This window comes from Ahaetulla prasina, chromosome 9 (genome assembly GCF_028640845.1).
Source record: "Ahaetulla prasina isolate Xishuangbanna chromosome 9, ASM2864084v1, whole genome shotgun sequence".
NCBI classification, from domain to species: domain Eukaryota; kingdom Metazoa; phylum Chordata; class Lepidosauria; order Squamata; family Colubridae; genus Ahaetulla; species Ahaetulla prasina.
The window spans coordinates 13,525,779-13,552,199 of NC_080547.1; the positions used below are offsets into that span (position 1 = coordinate 13,525,779).

Genomic DNA, 26,421 nt, shown 5'->3' on the forward strand with positions numbered 1-26,421 from the left:
TCAAATCAAATATCTTTATTATGGTCCCTGACTGGCCTTTCTGATCACTTGCGACTGGAATTCCAGCCCCAATTCTGTTATTCTAAATCGAGGACAGCCTGTATTTGATCCAATGGTGCGTTTCACATTTTGTTACCATCGGTTCGCCGTGCGTGCATCCGCTTTGCACGCATGCGTGTCTTCCGTGCAGTGCCTGGCCTTCCACACATGCACTTTGGTCACGTGTGTACCTTCTGCGCATGCCTAAAACGTGCCTAAATAGGACGACAGAGAGCTGGAACAGGTGGACGGGCCCACCCGTGATTTCTGTTACCGGATCGCCTGAACCGGCTGAATTTCCACCTCTAATTACATCCAATGAGGCTGGTGGGGTGGAGCTCAGTTCAGAAGACCTGTCTCAAGATGGCTTTTCTCCAGGGGTTTCTTGCTCCCATCGTCCTCTTCTCTCAACCCGACTTGTTTCGTCAGCAAAAATACTCTGGCCCTCAATTCATTATGGCTGAGATAACTTCCCCATTAATGGCTATCGATCGCCCTTTCCGTTTGACACCGCTTCCCACGCTGCGGTGCAGCCCTGTCCCTCCCCCAAGTGGAAGGGGTCATTGAGCATCCATCAGTCTTTAGTTCTTTAATTAAATATTGATCGGGAGAAGCCTGCCCAGATTCTCTTCACCTACCACGATGTGGAAAATGTCCACCTGGCTGGAATTTCAAAGAGCAGCGCTCTACGGTTTTGAAGCCATTTTCCAACGGCGAGGAAGTTGATCTTAGAGAAATTAGTGGCTCGGGGAAAAGACTAGGAACTATTTGAACTATTCTGTTTTTATTGGGGGGCATTTGCAGGGTGAAGCGGGGAGGAAGTGATTTTTTATTTTTTATTTTTTTATTTGCATTTATATCCCGCCCTTCTCCAAAGACTCAGGGCGGCTTACACTATGTTAGCAATAGTCTTCATCCTATTTGTATATTTATATACAAAGTCAACTTATTGCCCCCAACAATCTGGGTCCTCATTTTACCTACCTTATAAAGGATGGAAGGCTGAGTCAACCTTGGGCTTGGTGGGACTTGAACCTGCAGCAATTGCAAGCAGCTGCTGTTAATAACAGACTGTCTTTCCAGTCTGAGCCACCAGAGGCCCGTGATGTCAGGAGCTCAACCAGAGCCTTTAATTCAGGGTGAAATCCAGCAGGTTCTGACAGGTTCTGGAGAACCGGTAGCGGAAATTTTGAATAGTTCAGAGAACCAGCAAATGCCACCTCTGACTGGCTCCAGAGTGGGGTGGGAATGGAGATTTTGCAGTATCCTTCCCCCAGGAGGGAATGGAGATTTTGCAGTATCCTTCCCCCAGGAGGGAATGGGGATTTTGCAGTATCCTTCCCCCAGGAGGGAATGGAGATTTTGCAGTATCCTTCCCCCAGGAGGGAATGGAGATTTTGCAGTATCCTTCCCCCAGGAGGGAATGGGGATTTTGCAAAATCCTTGCCCCAGGTGGGGGGAGGGAATGGGGATTTTGCATTATCTTTCCCCCAGGAGTGAGGAGGGAATGGAGATTTTGCAGTATCCTTCCTCTGCCATGCCTACCAAGCCACACCCACAGAATCGGTAGTAAAAAAATTTGGATTTCACCACTGCTTTAATCTGCGCAGCTGGGACAGAAAGCCCACTTGACCTACACTAGGTTTCTAGCCATTTGGGGTGGTGGGTCCAACTCTCCAGAATGTAGTCTCTCCGTAGTCAACCTTCAGGAAAAATGTCAAGACACAATTTATAAGAAGAATATAGAAGTTTGGGTTCGGGTGATCATTTCTATTAACTCCTGTGGGCTGACCTTTGTGCTAGGAGTGCATAGTATGTAAATATACTGGATGGATGGATGGATGGATGGATGGATGGAAGGGAAAGGGAAGGAAGGGAGAGGGAGGGAGGGAGGGAGGAAGGTTAACCTTTAGTCTACAATATTGTTTCTGCATAGAACTGGTGAGAATAGCTATAGCAATAGTATTTAGACTTATATACCGCTTTACAAGGGATGTGGTGGCTCAGTGGCTGAGACGCTGAGCTTGTCGATCGAAAGGTTGGCAGTTCAGCGGTTCCAATTCCTAGTGCCACCTAACGGGGTGAGCTCCTGTTACTTTTCCCAACCTAGCAGTTAGAAAGCATGTAAAAAATGCAAGTAGAAAAATAGGGACCACCTTTGGTGGGAAGGGAACAGCGTTCCGTGAGCCTTTGGCGTTGAGTCATGCCAGCCACATGACCACAGAGACGTCTTTGGACAGCGCTGGCTTTTCGGCTTTGAAACAGAGATGAGCACTGCCGCCTATAGTCGGGAACGACTAGCACATATATGCGAGGGGAACCTTTGCTTTTTACTGCTTCACAGTGCTTTACAGCCCTCTCTAACCAGTTTACAGAGTCAGCCTATTGCCCCCAACAATCTGGATCCTCATTTTACCAAATCTCAGAAAGATGGAAGGCTGAGTCAACCTTGAGCCTGTCCGAATCAAACTCCTGACAGTGAGCAGTGAGTTAGCCTGCAGTACTGCATTCTAACCACTGCTCTTTAATCTCAATCCCTTCTTTCCAGTCCTTATCAAAGTCAGGAATTCTTTCTTTCCTTCTTTTTTTACATAGATGATACTCTTGTCTATAAGGTTCAGAACCTGCAGTGGACAGCTGACTTTTTGGGCAACATCACGTTATCCTGGGCTCAGCCGAAGAAGATGCCTCTCGCTTCCTGTGTCTACAACATCTACTACAGGTAGATGGTCTGATTTTAGCGTTCTTGGCAACTCCTGACATCAGGGAGCTTGGCTGCAGGCTTAAAATTAGGCCCCGTGTGCTAACATAGAACCTCTTATTACTATGACTGCTGTTCCATTCACGGCATATGTAGCAAATTGTACAGTACTGTGTCCTAAATTAGCTTTTCTTGGTGGATATCCAAGGGTGGAGAAGGCAGAAACAAGCCATGTCCTTTTCTAGCGTTGATAGTTTCACTGACCGGATTTGCACGTTACAAAGTGCTCATAATTAACTGTGTTTTCCCTGAGAAACCTACAAGTGGCTGGTTGTTGTGACTGAGTCCCAAGTAGTGATTACCAAACACAATTCAGTCCTGAACGATCTTATTTTATGAACAGCTGAGAATTAATGCATTCTCAGCTTAATCCAAAACAAATTCTTCATGAACAGTCCAAAATTAAAAATTTAAAAAAAAAAAACTTTTTCTAGAAAATAGAAAGACAAAATGATGAATGCATGGATGGAACAGCTTCAAGGCTGCCTGTCCCATCAGTCCACTTGCAGTGATGTTGTGGTTTTTTGTCCACTCTAGGATGGTGGGAGAAAGCATGTGGAAATCGGTGGAAACCCACAGTAGCAAAACCAACACCATCTTGAAAGTGCTGAAGCCGGATTGCACGTATCAAGTCAAGGTCCAGGTCCAGTGCTTGAGCAAAGTGTACAACACCAACGATTTCATCGTCTTACGGACTCCGGAAGGACGTAAGCTGGTCCATTTCTTCACAGCCTGCATGGGGTAATGGTGGGGTAAACACTCATATTGCCTGGGCCCGAGGACTTTGCTGCGGAGGAGAAGGTCTCTTGCGCCTTTCAATGATCTCTAAATGAATCGGAATCGGTATAGAGCTGGAAGGAACCTTGGAAGTCCTAGTCCAGCCCCCTGCTCAAGCAGGAGATCCTATACCATTTCAGACAAGTGACTGTCCAGTCTCTTCTTAAAAACCTCCACTGACGAAGCACCCACAATGTCTGGAGGCAAGATGTTCCACAGGTTAATTGTTCTCGCTGTTAGGAAGTTTCTCCTCAATTCCAGGTTGCTTCTCTCCTGAATTTGTTTCCACCCATTGCTTCTTGTCCCAGTCTCAGATGCTTTGGGGAATAGTTTGACTCCCTCTTCTTTGTGGCAGACTCTCAAATACTGGAAGACTGCTGTCATGTCCCCCCTAGTCCTTCTTTTTTCTAGACTAGCCAAACCCAAATCCAAATGATAGATCATCAGGGCAGGAATCCCCAAATGACCTTACCTTATAGATGTTGATTGAGGTTCTCCAATCACACAGAGGCCACCAACCCTTCTGGGACATTGATTCCATCCAAGTCCCTCTTCCCGTTGGGAATTTCTTCCTAATTTTCAAGCAAAGATCTGTCCCTCAAGATCACTGTTCCATGTTCTTCGGCATTCTGGAAAGATGCAGAAGGAAGCCCTTTCAACCTTCTCAAGGCTATGAATCCCATTTCTTGCTATCTTCTTCATCTGATGGGCATGTGGTTGTAGCATTACGTACAAAGGATGGCTGAATTGTTTTAATTTCCACAACTGCAAGGAGTAGCTCCAAGGAGATCATTTAGTTGGAGAGCTGTACTTGACTCAAGGGTGCCCTGTCCTTTTCACCAGAGAAGGATGCATGGAAGAATATGCTCTTAATGACTGGCAATGTTGATAGCATTTTTGGGAGGGCCAACAAACAAAACGCAGCAGACTAGACAGCCTAGGGCTGGGTACCACCAGGGCAAGCAATCAGTTGCTCTCTTCTCCGAGCTTCTGAAGTCCATGCATCCGGTTGGCCACTAAGAGATACAAAAATCTGGGATGAATCAGTCCCTGGCTTGCTCCAACAGGACCACCTATCTACCCACCTTCGTGTTGTGTCTTGCCCGCTCTCAGCGCAGCCGGGGTCTTCTTATCTGCTTCCGAACGCTGAAGAATGTCCTAGTATGGCTCCCGGCCCCAGCCCTGGCTCCATGCCCAGACAGGCTTAGGAGGAGGGGGCACCTCCCGGCCCCAGCCCTGGCTCCATGCCCAGACAGGTTGCGGAGGAGGGAGCACCTCCCGGCCCCAGCCCTGGCTCCATGCCCAGGCAAACGGAGCAACTAGACCCCTCCCCCTCCCCCACAGCATGTGAGCCTGAGGGAGGTTTATTACCAACAGCTGCCGACTGGAGTGACCCTCGCTTCAAAAGAATTGATAGGCGGCGGTGTCAGAAGGAAGGGAGGGGCAGGCCTCGATAAGTGCTGAGTCATGGAGCCACACCCCATGGCCTATATAAAGGATCTGCTTTCTGGCAGTCTCTGAGTCAGGCAAAGTCGAACATATCTTTCTGAAGTCACTTTCTGGTCTCCTGCCTGCCTTGAGGACTTTGCTAGGACTTTGGCAGAGCTGCAGAGGCACGCCTGATTCGGATTTCCCTGACCCGGCCGTCAGCGGAGGAGTGGGACACGACACTTCCTTCCTCCTCCTTCCCTCCTTCTCTTTTTCTCTCTCTCTCCAGTTCCAGATCCCCCCCGCCATCTTCAACTGCAGCTGAAGAAAGAAGCTGAAGGCATCGTGGTCTGCCAGTGGGCGCCTCCAGCAAACGCCCACGGTCTCATCAGAGAATACGTTGTAAGTATCTCAGTGTGTACGTGGAGATAACGCTGGCTCCGATGAGGGAGAATTGATTTTCACAGGCCTTGGACAGGGGCGCCATTTTCCCCTCCGGTGATCTTATCTCAATTGCGGTTTCGCTCCACAAATACCTGAGGTCAAATTTGCTGATTCACACCTTTCATTGGAGGTCACGGCAGGATCTTAAAGACCTGAAAGCCTGCTGCAAGGTGACTTTAGCAAGGAGATGGTTGTCCCTGTTTTTCCGTCCTGGTAGGTGGAATACAGCAGAGCCGGCTCAAAGGAATGGTCTTCCGTGAGGGCGCCCACTAACTATTCAGAAGTGGAGATGTTGCAGGTCAACGCCTTATATGTTTTCAGAGTGAGTAGATGTTTCCTTTTATGCAGGAACTGGGTATGTCTACTCTGATGAAAAGAAGGACTAGGGGAGACATGATAGCAGTGTTCCAGTATCTCAGGGGTTGCCCCAAAGAAGAGGGAGTCAAGCTATTCTCCAAAGCCCCTGAAGGCAGGACAAGAAGCAATGGGGTAGAAACTAATCAAGGAGAGAAGCAACCTAGAACTAAGGAGAAATTTCCTGACAGTGAGAACAATGAATCAATGGAACAACTTGCCTCCAGAAGTTGTGAATGCTCCAACACTGGAAGTTTTTAAGAAGATGTTGGCTAACCATTTGTCTGAAGTGGTGTAGGATTTGCTGCCTAAGCAAGGGCTTGGACTAGAAGACCTCCAAGGTCCTTCTAACTCTGTTATTCTATTCTATTCTATTCTATTCTGTTCTGTTCTGTTCTGTTCTGTTCTGTTCTGTTCCGTTCATTATTCTATTCTAATTCTGTTCTATTCTAATTCTATTCTTATTCTATTCTAATTCTCTTCTAATTCTGTTCTGTTCTAATTCTATTCTATTCTGTTCTATTCTGTTCTGTTCTGTTCTTAGCCCTCTGTGAGCATCAGCTGATTTTGGCCCATAGAACTAGGAGACATCTCTTCTTCTGTTGCCCCAAAAAGAATAGATGTTCAAAGGACAATGGATTCAGTGTAAGGCAGCCAACCGAAGGGCAGATTTTGATGGAACCTCAACCTATCAGGATTGTTTGTCAATGGAGCCAGTTAACCATGGGACGAACATCCTTGCAGAAGTTTCTTCTGAGAATGTCTTCTGGATTTCTCGTCCCAAGCAAGAATCTTTCTGTGTTTGTTCTTCTCTTTAACATTTCCTTGATGGACACCTCTTGGGTGGTTTCCTTTGATGACAAGAACCTATAAGTATCTGGGAACCTTCTGCAAGCATCTTCCTCCGCCTTCCTCCATCCACTTCCTATGGATGTGGAGATCCTTCAGCCGAAGGTCCACCTGGCCACCAGTGGTTAGCAGCAGGATCTATCCATGGCTGTTGAGATCCATCCCTTGGCAGAAGTCGTCCGGCTTTTTGAGCGTGGCCTCCCCCCAAAGTTTTTGAGTTGTACTGGCTGGGAATCCCGGATTTTGTAGTCCCTACCCCTTTCGGGGAGAGGGTGGAATGATCCTTTTTTTGGATCGCCCAGCATTTCCTTCAGAATAACAGTGAATCTGGTCCTCCCTCCCTTTCCTGCTGTTCACTTATAAACTTTCTTGGCATTTGTTTGTTTTACAAAGAGCTATTTTATCCAGGACAATGGATTGCCTATTTTAACAAGCTTTTTCTGTTTTTGAAAAGGTTGCCGCAGTTACAAGCCGTGGAGTGGGCAACTGGAGCGATTCCAAATCCATACGAACAATAAAAGGCAAAGGTAAAACTTTTCAGTTGTTAATTTCTCCGCAGTCCTTTCTCGCGCTAGACGAGGCACTGAGGTTGGTAAAGATGGCTAGACGGCCACAGCTATTCCAAAAAGCTCAGGCGATCTGCCTGGGCTTTGACTTGGAGGAGAGAGATCTCAAGAGAAATCATCCACGTCCATGAAATCATCCGTCTTTGCGCTGAAACGGAAGGGATGCGTTACTTCGTTGCAGGACATCACTGCCCTAGGGTGGGAAATTAAATACATACACATACTGCATACATATATGCATAGGTATGTATGTATATGCATATATGTACGCATATGTGTTTGTATGTGTATACGTATAATGGGAAGGTGAGCTGCCAATATAAATATATATATACATATACATTGTCTCCAGTGCATAAGCTCTCAGTGTACATACAACAACAATGACAGATCATTAATCATAGACATTGTAAAAATACATTCATGATAAAAGATTAGATACAACACTTCGTGATAGTCATGGATACTAAATAAGCAATCAACATAAAATCATACTAGGACGCTAAGTAAACAATATCAATCGTAAGGTACAAGCAACAAAGTTGTAGTCATAAGAAGATAAGGAGATAGGGAATAGGGAAGATGAGAAGAAGAATAGTAATCCAGACTTTCTAGATACTAGAAACGCTATCAGATGCTATCAATGTTAAATCTCGTGCTTCTTTCGTTCTCTCTCTTTTGACCCCATTCAGTTATTCCACCTCCTACGATCCATATTGATAATTACGATGAAAACTCCATAAGCTTTACCCTCCGACTAGACGCCAATATTCAGGTGAGATATTCATAGTCTTTCTTTCTAACTGCTGCCACTTTTAACCATCTGTGAGGTCGATCCCCAAAAGGCTGCACCCTCAACAGCTTCCCTTAAAAATAAAGGTTCCCCTCGCACATGTGTGCTAGTCGTTCCCGGCTCTAGGGGGCGGCGCTCATCTCCATTTCAAAGCCGAAGAAACAGCGTTGTCCGAAGATGTCTCCGTGGTCATGTGGCAGGCATGACTAAACGCCAAAGGCACACAGAACGCTGTTCCCTTCCCACCAAAGGTGGTCCCTACTTTTTCTACTTGCATTTTTTACGTGCTTTCGAACTGCTAGGTTGGCAGAAGCTGGGAAAAGGAACAGGAGCTCACCCCGTTCCGCGGCACCACTAGGGATTCGAACCGCTGAACTGCCGACCTTTCGATCGACAAGCTCAGCATCTTAGCAATAAAAAATAAAAGAGAAGTTTGGGAAGGGAAGGGGAGAAACTATCGAGTGTGTGTTTATGTGTGTTTGTGCAGTTTGGTGTTTATAGTACCAGTTTACAACTCCTGGGCAGGAGAGTGTTTTTAATTATACTCATTCTACATAAATAGATTATTGAGGCCAGAATCTAATTAGCCAAAATAGGTTTTCTTCCCTGATTTCAACCAGTTTTTCTTTTTTTAATAAGTTTTTTAAAATTTTGTTTTAACTTGAACATGTCATCTTCCATTAAACAGTGTGTTTTCTGGGTACAAATATTTCTGTGCTATTACAGTCAAAATTTACAATGTTTGTTACATTGATAATTCTCTAATTTTACAATAATAATAATCAACATTATAACTATTCATTTCTCCCTCGTACATACAGTACCTTCTACTGAAAATATAATATTATATTAAATATAATAATCTTAACAATCATATTAATAATCTTTTGGTGACGGGCCCCTTTTCGTTCACTCACGTAAAACAAAACCACCCAGAAATTGATCAGGTATTTTATCTGTCCGTCTTGCACATTTTTATACTGGCTGGTTGACAGGTGAACGGCTACGTTGTGAAAATTTTCTGGACTTTTGACACCCACCGACAAGAGAAAAGATCGTTCTTTGTAGATGGAGGGAAGTCCGCTCAAACAGGTAAGATGATCTGAGCAAAACTACCAGGGAACAGGGAGATCCGGTCCACAAATGACCCTTAGCCAAGGTGTCTTGAATCGGATCATCAAATCCTTTTATTGTGCTGAAGGGTGAATAGAATGGATTGGAATGGAAAAATAATGATGGAATGGAATGGAATGGAATGGAAAACCAGGGGTGAAATCCAGCAGGTTCTGAACCGGTTCTGGAGAACCGGTAGCGGAAATTTTGAGTAGTTTGGAGAACCAGCAAATACCACCTCTGGCTGGCCCCACCCCCATCTATTCTCTGCCTCCTGAGTCCCAGCTGATCGGGAGGAAATGGGGAGTTTGCAATATCCTTCCCCTGGAGTGGGATGGGAATGGGGATTTTACAGTATCCTTCCCCTGGAGAGAAATGGGAATGGAGATTTTGCAATATCCTTCCCCTGCCATGCCTACCAAAGCCACACCCACCAAGCCACACCATGTCCACAGAACCAGTAGTAAAAAAATTTGAATTCCACCACGGAATAAAATAGGAATAGGAATAGGAATAGAATAGAATAGAAGAATAGAATAGAATAGAATAGAATAGAATAGAATAGAATAGAATAGAATAGAATAGAATAGAATAGAATAATAGTTTTCTAGTTCAACCCCCTGCTCAGGTGAAAAACCATCTACCATTTTGGACAAATGGTTGTCCAATCTCTTTTTAAAAACTTCCAGTGTTGGGAGCATTCACAACTTCTGGAGGCAAGTTGTTCCACGGATTCATGGTTCTAACTGTCAGGAAATTTCTCCTGCTTTCCCCAGTGAGGAACCTGACTGCTCAGACGCCGTATGAAATATCCGCCTGGGCCAAGACGGAACTGGGGGACAGCCCGCTGTCTTTCGCACACGTGGTGACCCGCGGCACAAGGCCCTTCCCGCCCAGCCTGAAGGCCAAAGCGGTCAACCAGACAGCCGTCGAATGCAACTGGAGCGGGCCAAGGAATGTGGTAAAAATGCGATTTCTTGGATTCATCCCATGGACTGAAAATGTCTGAAAACCCTGGGACTAAAGGATTCTGGGCCGTTATTTACAGCAGGGGTCTCCAACCATGGCAACTTGGAAGACTTGTGGACTTCAACTCCAAGAATTCAACTCCAAGAATTCCTCAGCCAGCTTTGCTTTGCTGGCTGAGGGGTTCTGGGGGGTGAAGTCCACAAGTCTTCAAGTTGCCAAGGTTGGAGACCCCTGATTTACAGGACAGCAGAATTAGCATGTTTATTAATTCTTCCTTATTTCCTCTCCACCCTGGGCAGATATACGGCATATTTTATGCCACATCCTTCCTGGAACTCTATCGGAATCCTAGCAATGCGACTACAACTCTCCACAATATGACTGTGATTGTTAACCGGGATGAGCAGTACTTATTCCTGGTAAGGATGGACTTTCCATTAATTCCATTAATTCTTTTTGGGAATTTCTGCAGAAACTTAACTGAAATACAGATGAGAGAGGAGATTTGGAAGTTGTTCCTGTAGTATCCTTTAAACAGATGTTTGGGTGGGGGTCATACGTGCTAAGCTGTAGTTTAACCACGATTTGTCCAACGTGCTCTCTTAGCTTAGACTGAGCTTTTTGCTCCTTATCACGGTGGAATTCAACTTCTTTGATTGAGTAGTTGGTGGAACGTAAGTTATGAAAGAATGGAAACCACGGGTTTGCCAAGAAGCTAAACCAGATCTAATAGTCCATGTCAGTTAGATTCAGGCGATGTTTCGCAGTAGTAGGTTCCACTTACCTTCACTACTGGTTTGGAACTGTGAGTGCCCGCATGCGCGCACAGAACCTTCTTCGCATGCACAGGATGTTTGTGATGACGTTCTGGCGGGTGGAGAGCCTCCGCGCTACTACCGGTTCCCCGAACCGGGGCGAACCGGTAGAAAACCCGCCACTGATGCTTCATGATCTGGAAAATCCACATTGTACTTTTCAGGAATGAATTGCTCTACTTGTTATCTCGTTTCCTCTAGGTGCGAGTTATTTCTCCGTACCAAGGACCACCCTCAGATTACATTGTTGTGAAGATGATTCCTGACAATCGCCTTCCCCCTCGACACCTTCACGCTGTCCACCTATCAAAAACATTTGCCATCATTAAATGGGAGTCGCCTTACGATTCCCCAGATCAAGATATGGTAAGTGGGTTGCGTCAGTCCAAGCTTGGCCCGATGTTGACTCCATGTATGGTTGGAGCCCAGCGATGGTATTCAGCTGGTTCGGACCGGTTCGGGTGAACCGGTAGTGCCGACCTGTGGGTGGGGCTGCCCACCTGCCCTGGCACTATGCCGTCCTATTTAGCCACGTTTTCTAAGCTGCGTACAAGCCATGCACAAGAGCAAAGTTGGAAGGCAAGGAAAATGAGTGTGTGTACCCATGCTCACATTTTTGGTGCGCAGCGAACCGGTGATAAAATTATGTGAAACCCACCTCTGTCGGGGTCTCATGACTATGGTTGGTAGAGCACTTATATACCTTTCTTCTTCTGGAAAGGTCAGGAAATCTGTCCAGCCTTGTTAGCGCCAATGGGAAGACTTTGGAGCATGGTTAGCCTTGATAGATTAAACGGAATTATTGTATTGAGGTCATCACCAATCTGGGGAAGATACATTCACCGTTGCTTGGATTGGCCTGCATCTCGCTGAGGGACCTTGTGATCTGTGGTCCTCACAAGGTAGAACACTAGACCAAGCTTGGTGAACTGATCCATAAACATGGAACCCTAGAACCCATACACATGGAACCTCAGTGCCAGAGGGGGTGGGTTCAACACAGGATGCTAGCTTTCGATTCCAAGGTTAATTATTTAATTAATCCAAGGTCAATACTGTCCTAGGTGGGATTTAGCCTTTTTCGGCCAAATTCTCAATGGATCTCTTTTTCCCCTAAAGCAGTGTCTTTCAACCTTGTCAATTTTAAGATGCATGGACTTCAACTCCCAGAATTCCCCAGCCAGCCATGGCTGGCTGGGGAATTCTGGGAATAGAAGTCCATGACCTCTTCAAGTTGTCAAAGTTGAAAGACATTGTCCTAAAAAGATGCTCCAACTGGGATACAATACTGTGCTGGAGGTTGAAGGATGTTGTATCTCCCATGTCCGAGTTTCCACCTTCGCTTCTCCCCAGTTGTATGCGGTGGCTGTGAAAGACTTAATAAGAAAGACGGATCGAAACTACAAGGTGAAAACTCGAAACAGCACGGTGGAATATACCATCAAAAAACTGGACCCCGGCGGAAGATACCACATCGTTATACAGCTAGGAAACATGAGCAAAGAAGCTAGTTTGAAAATCAACACAGGTAAAGAGTATTTTGGTATAAGGGCCAAACATCATCCAGAGCGTGAGTCCCATTGAATTCAATGGATCTTTTATGTTCCCTGCCTTTACTAAGAAGTTGCTAGTATATTTACCTGTCATATCCACCTGTCTCTCCAATGTTTGTTACATTGATAATTCTCTAATTTTACAATAATAATAATCAACATTATAACTATTCATTTCTCCCTCGTACATACAGTACCTTCTACTGAAAATATAATATTATATTAAATATAATAATCTTAACAATCATATTAATAATCTTTTGGTGACAGGCCTCTTTTCGTTCACTCACATAAAACAAAACCACCCAGAAATTGATCAGGTATTTTATCTGTCCGTCTTGCACATTTTTATACTGGCTGGTTGACAGGTGAACGGCTACGTTGTGAAAATTTTCTGGACTTTTGACACCCACCGACAAGAGAAAAGATCGTTCTTTGTAGATGGAGGGAAGTCCGCTCAAACAGGTAAGATGATCTGAGCAGAACTACCAGGGAACAGGGAGATCCGGTCCCCAAATGACCCTTAGCCAAGGACGCTTGAATCAGATCATCAAATCCTTTTATTATGCTGAAGGGTGAATAGAATGGATTGGAATGGAAAAATAATGATGGAATGGAATGGAATGGAATGGAAAACCAGGGGTGAAATCCAGCAGGTTCTGAACCGGTTCTGGAGAACCGGTAGCGGAAATTTTGAGTAGTTTGGAGAATCAGCAAATACCACCTCTGGCTGGCCCCACCCCCATCTATTCTCTGCCTCCTGAGTCCCAGCTGATCGGGAGGAAATGGGGAGTTTGCAATATCCTTCCCCTGGAGTGGGATGGGAATGGGGATTTTACAGTATCCTTGGCTGCGCCGGATGCTTTAAAGATTATACCAGAAAATGACCACATCTTGTTATTTTGGAAGAGCTTAGCCTTGAAAGAAAACCAATTTAATGAAACCCGGGTAGGTTGCCAGTTGTGTTACAATGACGCTCTTTCCCATCTCCGCCGCATTTTCTTTGACCTCTTCAATGGATCCCTAGGGTTGCATGCAAACTGGTTGTGTTCACGCAACGCGCTGAGCCACGGTTGCCGGAATCGTGGTTTATTGGTTTACTGTATTTTTCGGAGTATAAGACGCACCGGAGTATAAGACGCACCTTCGTTTTTTGGGAGGAAAATAAGAAAAAAGCTGATTGGCAGGTGGATCGGCCTCCCGGAATACCCCAAATCAGCTGTTCCCAAAGGTGAATTTTAGCAACAGTTTCCTTGGTTGTGAGCTCTATGCCTTGCTTTTTTTGGCTTTTTTTTCTGCCTCTGAAAGCCTCCAAAACAGAACTTCAGAAAAAAAAGCCTCTGAAGCTCTGTTTGGGGGCTTCTTTTCCGAAGCTCTGTTTGGGGGCTTTTTTTCCGAAGCTCTGTTTGGGGGCTTCTTTTCTGAACCTCTGTTTGGGGGCTTTTTTTCTGAAGCTCTGTTTGAGAGCTTCTTTTCTGAAGCTCTGCTTGGGAGCTTCTTTTCTGAAGCTCTGTTTGGGGCTTCTCCCCAGTTGTATGCAGTAGCTGTGAAAGACTTAATAAGAAAGACGGATCGAAACTACAAGGTGAAAACTCGAAACAGCACGGTGGAATATACCATCAAAAACTGGACCCGGAAGATACCACATCGTTATACAGCTAGGAAACATGAGCAAAGAAGCTAGTTTGAAAATCAACACAGGTAAAGAGTATTTTGGTATAAGGGCCAAACATCATCCAGAGCGTGAGTCCCATTGAATTCAATGGATCTTTATGTTCCCTGCCTTTACTAAGAAGTTGCTAGTATATTTACCTGTCATATCCACCTGTCTCTCCAATGTTTGTTACATTGATAATTCTCTAATTTTACAATAATAATAATCAACATTATAACTATTCATTTCTCCCTCGTACATACAGTACCTTCTACTGAAAATATAATATTATATTAAATATAATAATCTTAACAATCATATTAATAATCTTTTGGTGACAGGCCTCTTTTCGTTCACTCACATAAAACAAAACCACCCAGAAATTGATCAGGTATTTTATCTGTCCGTCTTGCACATTTTTATACTGGCTGGTTGACAGGTGAACGGCTACGTTGTGAAAATTTTCTGGACTTTTGACACCCACCGACAAGAGAAAAGATCGTTCTTTGTAGATGGAGGGAAGTCCGCTCAAACAGGTAAGATGATCTGAGCAGAACTACCAGGGAACAGGGAGATCCGGTCCCCAAATGACCCTTAGCCAAGGACGCTTGAATCAGATCATCAAATCCTTTTATTATGCTGAAGGGTGAATAGAATGGATTGGAATGGAAAAATAATGATGGAATGGAATGGAATGGAATGGAAAACCAGGGGTGAAATCCAGCAGGTTCTGAACCGGTTCTGGAGAACCGGTAGCGGAAATTTTGAGTAGTTTGGAGAACCAGCAAATACCACCTCTGGCTGGCCCCACCCCCATCTATTCTCTGCCTCCTGAGTCCCAGCTGATCGGGAGGAAATGGGAGTTTGCAATATCCTTCCCTGCCATGCCTACCAAAGCCACACCCACCAAGCCACACCATGTCCACAGAACCAGTAGTAAAAAATTTGAATTCCACCACGGAATAAAATAGGAATAGGAATAGAATAGAATAATAGTTTTCTAGTTCAACCCCCTGCTCAGGTGAAAAACCATCTACCATTTCGGACAAATGGTTGTCCAATCTCTTTTTAAAAACTTCCAGTGTTGGGAGCATTCACAACTTCTGGAGGCAAGTTGTTCCACGGATTCATGGTTCTAACTGTCCGGAAATTTCTCCTGCCTTCCCCAGTGAGGAACCTGACTGCTCAAACGCCGTATGAAATATCCGCCTGGGCCAAGACGGAACTGGGGGACAGCCCGCTGTCTTTCGCACACGTGGTGACCCGCGGCACAAGGCCCTTCCCGCCCAGCCTGAAGGCCAAAGCGGTCAACCAGACAGCCGTCGAATGCAACTGGAGCGGGCCAAGGAATGTGGTAAAAATGCGATTTCTTGGATTCATCCCATGGACTGAAAATGTCTGAAAACCCTGGGACTAAAGGATTCTGGGCCGTTATTTACAGCAGGGGTCTCCAACCATGGCAACTTGGAAGACTTGTGGACTTCAACTCCAAGAATTCAACTCCAAGAATTCCTCAGCCAGCTTTGCTTTGCTGGCTGAGGATTCTGGGCGTTATTTACAGCAGGGGTCTCCAACCATGGCAACTTGGAAGACTTGTGGACTTCAACTCAAGAATTCCTCAGCCAGCTTTGCTTTGCTGGCTGAGGATTCTGGGCCGTTATTTACAGCAGGGGTCTCCAACCATGGCAACTTGGAAGACTTGTGGACTTCAACTCAAGAATTCAACTCAAGAATTCCTCAGCCAGCTTTGCTTTGCTGGCTGAGGATTCTGGGCGTTATTTACAGCAGGGGTCTCCAACCATGGCAACTTGGAAGACTTGTGGACTTCAACTCCAAGAATTCCTCAGCCAGCTTTGCTTTGCTGGCTGAGGATTCTGGGCGTTATTTACAGCAGGGGTCTCCAACCATGGCAACTTGGAAGACTTGTGGACTTCAACTCAAGAATTCCTCAGCCAGCTTTGCTTTGCTGGCTGAGGATTCTGGGCCGTTATTTACAGCAGGGGTCTCCAACCATGGCAACTTGGAAGACTTGTGGACTTCAACTCAAGAATTCCTCAGCCAGCTTTGCTTTGCTGGCTGAGGATTCTGGGCGTTATTTACAGCAGGGGTCTCCAACCATGGCAACTTGGAAGACTTGTGGACTTCAACTCAAGAATTCCTCAGCCAGCTTTGCTTTGCTGGCTGAGGATTCTGGGCGTTATTTACAGCAGGGGTCTCAACCATGGCAACTTGGAAGACTTGTGGACTTCAACTCAAGAATTCCTCAGCCAGCTTTGCTTTGCTGGCTGAGGATTCTGGGCGTTATTTACAGCAGGGGTCTCCAACCATGGCAACTTGGAAGACTTGTGGACTTCAACTCAAGAATTCCTCAGCCAGCTTTGCTTTGCTGGCTGAGGATTCTGGGCGTTATTTACAGCAGGGGTCTCCAACCATGGCAACTTGGAAGACTTGTGGACTTCAACTCAAGAATTCCTCAGCCAGCTTTGCTTTGCTGGCTGAGGATTCTGGGCCGTTATTTACAGCAGGGGTCTCCAACCATGGCAACTTGGAAGACTTGTGGACTTCAACTCAAGAATTCAACTCAAGAATTCAACTCCAAGAATTCAACTCAAGAATTCCTCAGCCAGCTTTGCTTTGCTGGCTGAGGATTCTGGGCGTTATTTACAGCAGGGGTCTCCAACCATGGCAACTTGGAAGACTTGTGGACTTCAACTCCAAGAATTCCTCAGCCAGCTTTGCTTTGCTGGCTGAGGATTCTGGGCGTTATTTACAGCAGGGGTCTCCAACCATGGCAACTTGGAAGACTTGTGGACTTCAACTCCAAGAATTCCTCAGCCAGCTTTGCTTTGCTGGCTGAGGATTCTGGGCGTTATTTACAGCAGGGGTCTCCAACCATGGCAACTTGGAAGACTTGTGGACTTCAACTCCAAGAATTCCTCAGCCAGCTTTGCTTTGCTGGCTGAGGATTCTGGGCGTTATTTACAGCAGGGGTCTCCAACCATGGCAACTTGGAAGACTTGTGGACTTCAACTCCAAGAATTCAACTCCAAGAATTCAACTCCAAGAATTCAACTCCAAGAATTCAACTCAAGAATTCCTCAGCCAGCTTTGCTTTGCTGGCTGAGGATTCTGGGCGTTATTTACAGCAGGGGTCTCCAACCATGGCAACTTGGAAGACTTGTGGACTTCAACTCCAAGAATTCAACTCCAAGAATTCAACTCCAAGAATTCAACTCCAAGAATTCAACTCCAAGAATTCAACTCAAGAATTCAACTCCAAGAATTCAACTCCAAGAATTCAACTCCAAGAATTCAACTCCAAGAATTCAACTCAAGAATTCAACTCCAAGAATTCAACTCCAAGAATTCAACTCCAAGAATTCAACTCCAAGAATTCAACTCCAAGAATTCAACTCCAAGAATTCCTCAGCCAGCTTTGCTTTGCTGGCTGAGGATTCTGGGCGTTATTTACAGCAGGGGTCTCCAACCATGGCAACTTGGAAGACTTGTGGACTTCAACTCCAAGAATTCCTCAGCCAGCTTTGCTTTGCTGGCTGAGGGATTCTGGGAGTTGAAGTCCACAAGTCTTCAAGTTGCCAAGGTTGGAGACCCCTGATTTACAGGACAGCAGAATTAGCATGTTTATTAATTCTTCCTTATTTCCTCTCCACCCTGGGCAGATATACGGCATATTTTATGCCACATCCTTCCTGGAACTCTATCGGAATCCTAGCAATGCGACTACAACTCTCCACAATATGACTGTGATTGTTAACCGGGATGAGCAGTACTTATTCCTGGTAAGGATGGACTTTCCATTAATTCCATTAATTCTTTTTGGGAATTTCTGCAGAAACTTAACTGAAATACAGATGAGAGAGGAGATTTGGAAGTTGTTCCTGTAGTATCCTTTAAACAGATGTTTGGGTGGGGGGTCATACGCGGTGCTAAGCTGTAGTTTAACCACGATTTGTCCAACGTGCTCTCTTAGCTTAGAGTGAGCTTTTTGCTCCTTATCACGGTGGAATTCAACTTCTTTGATTGAGTAGTTGGTGGAACGTAAGTTATGAAAGAATGGAAACCACGGGTTTGCCAAGAAGCTAAACCAGATCTAATAGTCCATGTCAGTTAGATTCAGGCGATGTTTCGCAGTAGTAGGTTCCACTTACCTTCACTACTGGTTTGGAACTGTGAGTGCCCGCATGCGCGCACAGAACCTTCTTCGCATGCACAGGATGTTTGTGATGACGTTCTGGCGGGTGGACGGAGCCTCCCGCCGCTGCCACTACCGGTTCCCCCGAACCGGGGCAAACCGGTAGAAAACCCGCCACTGATGCTTCGTGATCTGGAAAATCCACATTGTACTTTTCAGGAATGAATTGCTCTACTTGTTATCTCGTTTCCTCTAGGTGCGAGTTATTTCTCCGTACCAAGGACCACCCTCAGATTACATTGTTGTGAAGATGATTCCTGACAATCGCCTTCCCCCTCGACACCTTCACGCTGTCCACCTATCAAAAACATTTGCCATCATTAAATGGGAGTCGCCTTACGATTCCCCAGATCAAGATATGGTAAGTGGGTTGCGTCAGTCCAAGCTTGGCCCGATGTTGACTCCATGTATGGTTGGAGCCCAGCGATGGTATTCAGCTGGTTCGGACCGTTTTGAGTGAACCGGTAGTGCCGACCTGTGGGTGGGGCTGCCCACCTGCCCTGGCACTATGCCGTCCTATTTAGCCACGTTTTCTAAGCTGCGTACAAGCCATGCACAAGAGCAAAGTTGGAAGGCAAGGAAAATGAGTGTGTGTACCCATGCTCACATTTTTGGTGCGCAGCGAACCGGTGATAAAATTATGTGAAACCCACCTCTGTCGGGGTCTCATGACTATGGTTGGTAGAGCACTTATATACCTTTCTTCTTCTGGAAAGGTCAGGAAATCTGTCCAGCCTTGTTAGCGCCAATGGGAAGACTTTGGAGCATGGTTAGCCTTGATAGATTAAACGGAATTATTGTATTGAGGTCATCACCAATCTGGGGAAGATACATTCACCGTTGCTTGGATTGGCCTGCATCTCGCTGAGGGACCTTGTGATCTGTGGTCCTCACAAGGTAGAACACTAGACCAAGCTTGGTGAACTGATCCATAAACATGGAACCCTAGAACCCATACACATGGAACCTCAGTGCCAGAGGGGGTGGGTTCAACACAGGATGCTAGCTTTCGATTCCAAGGTTAATTATTTAATTAATCCAAGGTCAATACTGTCCTAGGTGGGATTTAGCCTTTTTCGGCCAAATTCTCAATGGATCTCTTTTTCCCCTAAAGCACTGTCTTTCAACCTCGTCAATTTTAAGATGCATGGACTTCAACACCCAGAATTCCCCAGCCAGCCATGGCTGGTTGGGGAATTCTGGGAGTAGAAGTCCATGACCTCTTCAAGTTGTCAAAGTTGAAAGACATTGTCCTAAAAAGATGCTCCAACTGGGATACAATACTTCGTGCTGGAGGTTGAAGGACGTTGTATCTCCCATGTCCGAGTTTCCACCTTCGCTTCTCCCCAGTTGTATGCAGTAGCTGTGAAAGACTTAATAAGAAAGACGGATCGAAACTACAAGGTGAAAACCCGAAACAGCACGGTGGAATATACCATCAAAAAACTGGACCCCGGCGGAAGATACCACATCGTTATACAGCTAGGAAACATGAGCAAAGAAGCTAGTTTGAAAATCAACACAGGTAAAGTGTATTTTGGTATAAGGGCCAAACATCATCCAGAGCGTGAGTCCCATTGAATTCAATGGATCTTTTATGTTCCCTGCCTTTACTAAGAAGTTGCTAGTATATTTACCTGTCATATCCACCTGTCTCTCCAATGTTTGTTACAGTATCCTTGGCTGCGCCGGATGCTTTAAAGATTATACCAGAAAATGACCACATCTTGTTATTTTGGAAGAGCTTAGCCTTGAAAGAAAACCAATTTAATGAAACCCGGGTAGGTTGCCAGTTGTGTTACAATGACACTCTTTCCCATCTCCGCCGCATTTTCTTTGACCTCTTCAGTGGATCCCTAGGGTTGCATGCAAACTGGTTGTGTTCACGCAATGCGCTGAGCCACGGTTGCCGGAATCGTGGTTTATTGGTTTACTGTATTTTTCGGACTATAAGACGCACCGGAGTATAAGACGCACCTTAGTTTTTGGGGAAGAAAATAAGAAAAAAGCTGATTGGCAGGTGGATCAGCCTCCCGAAATACCCCCAATCAGCTGTTCCCAGAGGTGAATTTTAGCAACAGTTTCCTTGGTTGTGAGCTCTGTGCCTTGCTTTTTTTGGCTTTTTTTTCTGCCTCTGAAAGCCTCCAAAACAGAACTTCAGAAAAAAAAGCCTCTGAAGCTCTGTTTGGGAGCTTCTTTTCTGAAGCTCTGTTTGGGGCTTTTTTCCAAGCTCTGTTTGGGGCTTTTTTTTCTGAAGCTCTGTTTGGGGGCTTTTTTTCTGAAGCTCTGTTAGGAGCTTCTTTTCTGAAGCTCTGTTTGGGGGCTTTTTTTTCTGAAGCTCTGTTTGGGGGCTTTTTTTCTGAAGCTCTGTTAGGGGCTTCTTTTCTGAAGCTCTGTTTGGGGGCTTCTTTTCTGAAGCTCTGTTTGGGGGCTTTTTTTCTGAAGCTCTGTTTGGGGGCTTCTTTTCTGAAGCTCTGTTTGGGGGCTTTTTTTCTGAAGCTCTGTTCGGGGGCTTCTTTTCTGAAGCTCTGTTTTGGAGCTTCTTTTCTGAAGCTCTGCTTGGGAGCTTCTTTTCTGAAGCTCTGTTCGGGGGCTTCTTTTCTGAACCTCTGTTTGGGGGCTTTTTTTCTAAGCTCCATGAAACTCGGTTTGGGGCTTTTTTTCTGAAGCTCCGTTTCTGATGCTTTTTTTCAGCCTCTGAAACCTCCGTTTGAGAAGTTGGACAGGACTACATTTGGAGTATAAGACTCCAGATTTTCACCCTCTTTTCACCCTTTTTTTCCCCTAAAAGTACGGTATTTACATTGCACAGGACCATATACAAAGCATGATTTGCAGATCGCGCTGTCAAGAGTTAAGTAACAGAATAAGTCCAAACAAAATGGTTTTGCTTGTGCAATACATGATTATTATTAGTTTAAATGTGTTGGCCACCCAACTCCAATGAACTCCAGATAAACCCTCCATAAAAACAGCTAAAAAAACTGGGCTGAGTAAATCTATTTGAGCTTTACTCAGCCCAGACTAAAACAATCTAAGGAATAACAACATCAATGGAACAAAACAAAACAGAACAGGGGCCTCCAAACAAATAATTATAAACTCCAAGCCCAGGTTTTCTGCAGCCCTAGGAGAAGGGATGCTGTCACCTAATGCTGTCAACCAATGGTTTTCAACTTGGCAACTAAAACATAGGTGGACCTTAACTCCTAGAATTCCCCCAAGTTCTGGGAGTTGAAGTCCATCCATCTTTTGGGAATTGAAGTCCATACATCTTGTCAACCATGCTAAGATTGAGAAACATTGCTGTATTATTTATTTTTATTTTTTATTTTATTTTTATTTGCATTTATATCCCACCCTTCTCCGAAGACTTAGGGCGGCTTACACTATGTTAAGCATTAGTCTTCATCCATTTGTATATTATATACAAAGTCAACTTATTGCCCCCAACAATCTGGGTCCTCATTTTACCTACCTTATAAAGGATGGAAGGCTGAGTCAACCTTGGGCCTGGTGGGGCTTGAACCTGCAGTAATTGCAAGCAGCTGCTGTTAATAACAGATTGTCTTAGCAGTCTGAGCCACCAGAGGCCTGTAGAGCAGGGGTGTCAAACTCAAGGCCCAGGGGCCGGATCCGATCCATGGGGTGCTTAGATCCGGTTCGTGGGGCCGCCCTCAAAACAGTGATGTGCTGGCTTCCGGTGCCTCTGCCAGCGAAAACAGAACCGGGAGGGCCATGCGCGACCCTCCCGAGCTCCGTTTTCGCTGGCAGAGGGTTGTAGGAGGCCATTGCAGCAAAAAATGGAGCTCGGGAGCCTGTTTTCGCTGGCAGAGCACTTGGGCCACCACAGGCGCCCCCCGATATGAGTGATGTCAAGCTGGCCATGCCCATTCTAGCCATGCCTCTCCCCCCCCCCAGCCCAATCTTGGTACAGACCTCAGCAAAATCGAGTTTGACACCCCCGCTGCAGAGTAAGGGAAAATGGAATGAAATACCACCAACGTGAAAGCAAATAGTGCACCTCAATGTTCTGTCTCCTTCCCCACTTCGGAGTAACGAGCTGGCCTTCAGCCAGTGGATTCACGGCTCTTATCGGTCCTGGCAGAGAAATCGCAGCTGCCTGCCAAAGTTCAAACAAATGACTCACGTAGCAAGACTTTCAGCTCTTTTTGAAACAGATCAGCTAAACTTTGCTTCCCGTGGAGTGAGAGCAGTCCCAAAGCTCCTTATATATCCTGTGGGGTGGGGCTCCTGCCCCACCCTTCCCTTTGATGACGCCGCCTCTCTAATCTTCTGAAGCGCGGGTCAATCCAAGCTTGATTATTATTATTATCAGCTGGGTCTGAAGGCGTAGCCTGGGGAAGGGAGGAATCAGGGGATGACGGCCTCATTATATCCTCCGACTCGTCTGGTTCTGGCTGCTGGAGCCGAGCCAAAGGCATCGGTGCTCCCGTGGTAAGCCTTACCGGCCCTTCCCCCTCACTTTCGGAGTCACTGTCGGGCATGGGGCCAGGTTCGGGGGCTGGAGTCACAACACTCAGATGGATGTCAAACTTCATAACCATCATCTACAAGGCATTAGGAGTTCTGGAAAATAAAGTTTTCCCTGCCTTTTCTGTTCCTCCTCTGACAATTCTAAATACTTCCGTTCACCTTGAAGGTCTTCACCTTGAAGGTGTTCACCGTTCACCTGGAAGGTGTTCTTTCCACCTTCAGGGCTATGAGGTGCACATGTTTGACAGCGGGACCAACACTACATCGTATCTGGGGAACACGACGGAGAACGTCTTCAAGGTTTCCCACCTGAAGGCCGGCCACAATTACTCCTTCACAGTGCAAGCAAGATGTCTCTATAGTGGGCAGATGTGTGGAGAGCCTGCCACTCTTCTTTACAGTGAGCTGGGAAGAGGTAGGAAGGTCTCCATCTCCTCATGGTCACTTCTCTACAGCATCTCTTGTTTGGACCCCGAGAAAGAGAGAGAAAGGGAGGGAGTGGGAGAGGAGGAGAGAGGGAGAAGAGTTTAGATCCTTCCTCATTTTCCAGTTGGCCAATGTCAGGTCTTCTGCTCAACAGTCGGATGTTGAGAATGACTTTGACCTTATTCTGAGAACTTCTTGGTATCAAGTGAAGCTTTGCGAGTTCTATATTCTTTCATCTTTTTCTCTTTCTGCAGATGGAGATGCCAGTGCATCCATATTGGGCAAATCTAAGGATGTTGCTGCCATTGTGGTGCCCGTCTTGTTTCTTTTACTAGTGACGGTGGGCGTCGGGTTTGTGGTCTTGTACATGAGGCATCGAAGGCTTCAAAATAGCTTCACAGCTTTTGCCAACAGTCACTACAACTCCCGACTGGGCTCCGCCGTATTCTCCTCTGGAGATGACTTAGGTAAGTGAGGGCTGAGCCTTAGGAAGGCTTAGGTGGAATTCAGAAGCACAGCTGGATTTAATATCAAGCTTTCAAACTGTGCCTGCTCTACCTGGACCGAGGTTTAGCTTGTTAAGATTTCCACTGCAGCCACCTCCAGAGTCCATTAGAGTTGGGTGGTGAATGAATGAATGAATGAATGAATGAATGCTTTAATTTGGGTTCCTTTATTGAGTTTGGAGAGTTTGGATTAAGTAGCTTCATTGGGCTTTTTATATATAGAGATAGATAGATAATAGATAGATAGATAGATAGATAGATAGATAGATAGATAGATAGATAGATAGATAGATAGATAATAGATGATAGCTAGATAAGTAGAAAGATAGATATATGTGTGTGTGTGAGAGAGAGAGAGAGTGAGAGACAGAGAGACAGATAGATAGATGGATGATAGATGATAGATAAATAGATAATGCATGATAGATAGATGATTGTTGATAGATGATAGATAGATGATAGATAATAGATAAAGAGATGATAGATAAATAGATGATAGATAATAGATAGATAAAGAGATGATAGATAGATAGATAGATAGATAGATAGATAGATAGATAGATAGATAGATAGATAGAGGTAGAAAGATAGATTGATTATATATATATATATACATATACATACATATACATATATATATATACATATATATATACATTGCTCCCAGAAGCACGAAGCTGAAGCCTGAAGATGACGAATGAGACTTCGTCGAAACGTCACCAAGACACTTCCAATTTTACACGGGAGAAAACCCGAACAACCAAAGACCTACATACAAACACCCGTGAAAACCTCAGAAAACAAGTATATGTATATGTGTGTGTGTATATATATATGTATATATATATGTATATATGTATATATATATATATATAGAGAGAGAGAGAGAGAGAGAGAGAGAGAGAGAGAGAGAGAGAGATAGATAAATGGATGATAGATGATAGATAGATAGATAGATAGATAGATAGATAGATAGATAGATAGATAGATAGATAGATAGATAGATAGATAAATGATAGGCAGACAGGGAAATAAATTAATTCTCCTCCCCTTTATATAACAGGTCTACAAGTAGTTATAAGCTCTCCTGCCCCTATTTAACCAGAATACTATGTTAAATAAACAATATTCCAGGTGATCTCTTATCTGATAATGAAATTGATCCAACATCTGATCATAATATATACGTAAAAGGTAATATTAAAAAAAAAAACCAGTCCACAGATTAGACCACACATTGCACTAGTCTTCAAATCCTCCCCCCCCCCAAATTAACCATCTTTTATTGGGCTTTTCCAAACTGATGATTCTATGGATCAGGGGTCTCCAACCTTGAAATCTTGAAGACTTGTGGACTTCAACTCCCAAAATTTCTGAATTCTGGGAGTTGAAGTCCACAAGTCTTCAAGTTGCCAAGGTTGGATACCCCTGCTATGGATGATGGTGAGGAGGTAGGGATGGTCCCCAGTGACCTTCATGCTCACCTCTACCCTTCTTCGTGTCTTCAATGTCTCTCATTGTCACTGTGTGTCAACATAAACCTTGTGGCTTGATTTACCAGGAGATGAAGACGACGAAGCCGCAATGATTACGGGTTTCTCAGACGACGTCCCCATGGTAATAGCGTGAAGAAGGTTTCTGGTTCCGGAAAGCAAAAAAAACAAAAAACAAAATATGGTGTAAATATTTTATTTGATAAAGAAAAAAAAAGTCAACTGTTTATTTTAAAAAAAACAAAACTGAAAAGCACTTTTGAGTTGCAATACATTATTTTTGTATCGGCTGAAAAAGAAAACAAACAAAAAAAAAAAGAAATGATGATTACACTTTGTAGCACACGGCTGTGAAATTTCAAATCAGGTTGATTTAAGCGAGTATTTTTCCGGGGTTGGGTTTCTTTCCTTGTTCTTCTTTTCCAAACTTCATTTTGGTCTGAACGTTTCCTGAGCAGACTTTTGATTCTGTGAGGACTTTCCCACTGGTAATGACTTTGATCCTCTGAGAACTTGTGAGCGGTTGGGACGCTTCTTCTGGCTTTGAAGAAGTCAGATGGAAACCAAAGGACAGTCTGTCGTTACAAGGGAACCCTTCTTTGCAATGTGCATTAATGAAATGGTATGGTCTCCTCAGGTTCTCCATTGTCCTGTGTTGTCAGTGGAGATGCTCAGTCATCCAGGTCATGGTTGTCTCAAAGGTTGTCTCCTTGATTAGTTTCCATCCATTATTCCAAAGGTGCTTTTTTTAGTTTTTCAAGAGGCTTTCTGGTTTTTCTTTGAAGACGTTTCATTCAGCTTTTTCAAGACAGATTAATGGAGCTGGAAGGGACCTTATAAGTCATCTGGTCCAACCATCCACTCAAGCAGGAGACCCTACACCATTTCTGACAAATGGCAGTCCAATCTCTACTTGAAAGTCTCAACTGATGAAGCTCCCACAATTTCCGAAGGCAACTTCTGTTCCATGGGTTGATTGTTCTCACTGTCAGAAAGCTCCTCCATCATTTCTAGGTTGAATCTCTCCTTGGTCAGTTTCCATCCATTATTCCTTGTCTGGCCTTCAGGTGCTTTAGAAACCAGCTTGACCCCCTCCTATCTTTATTTGGGGGTTCAATATTTGGACCCCCTTCCAAATATTGGAAGACTGCTATCATGTCTCCCCTGGTCC

At 44.9% G+C, this 26,421-nt stretch overlaps 1 protein-coding gene across 1 annotated transcript in view; it reads left to right on the top strand.

The window, feature by feature from the left end:
• SORL1 (sortilin related receptor 1) overlaps nucleotides 1–25,472 on the top strand; it is a 106,971-nt gene extending 81,499 nt beyond the window's left edge. Inside the window, exons 34-48 of the mRNA XM_058194380.1 lie at nucleotides 2,635–2,761; nucleotides 3,338–3,507; nucleotides 5,295–5,407; nucleotides 5,667–5,771; nucleotides 7,107–7,179; nucleotides 7,911–7,993; nucleotides 9,007–9,103; nucleotides 9,901–10,085; nucleotides 10,393–10,512; nucleotides 11,110–11,274; nucleotides 12,262–12,436; nucleotides 13,303–13,409; nucleotides 23,048–23,240; nucleotides 23,506–23,718; nucleotides 25,319–25,472. Coding sequence (XP_058050363.1) covers nucleotides 2,635–2,761; nucleotides 3,338–3,507; nucleotides 5,295–5,407; nucleotides 5,667–5,771; nucleotides 7,107–7,179; nucleotides 7,911–7,993; nucleotides 9,007–9,103; nucleotides 9,901–10,085; nucleotides 10,393–10,512; nucleotides 11,110–11,274; nucleotides 12,262–12,436; nucleotides 13,303–13,409; nucleotides 23,048–23,240; nucleotides 23,506–23,718; nucleotides 25,319–25,386 — 1,994 coding nt within the window. The 3' untranslated portion in view covers nucleotides 25,387–25,472. The remainder of the gene's footprint in view (nucleotides 1–2,634; nucleotides 2,762–3,337; nucleotides 3,508–5,294; nucleotides 5,408–5,666; nucleotides 5,772–7,106; nucleotides 7,180–7,910; nucleotides 7,994–9,006; nucleotides 9,104–9,900; nucleotides 10,086–10,392; nucleotides 10,513–11,109; nucleotides 11,275–12,261; nucleotides 12,437–13,302; nucleotides 13,410–23,047; nucleotides 23,241–23,505; nucleotides 23,719–25,318) is intronic.
• The last annotated feature ends 949 nt before the right edge of the window (nucleotides 25,473–26,421 follow it).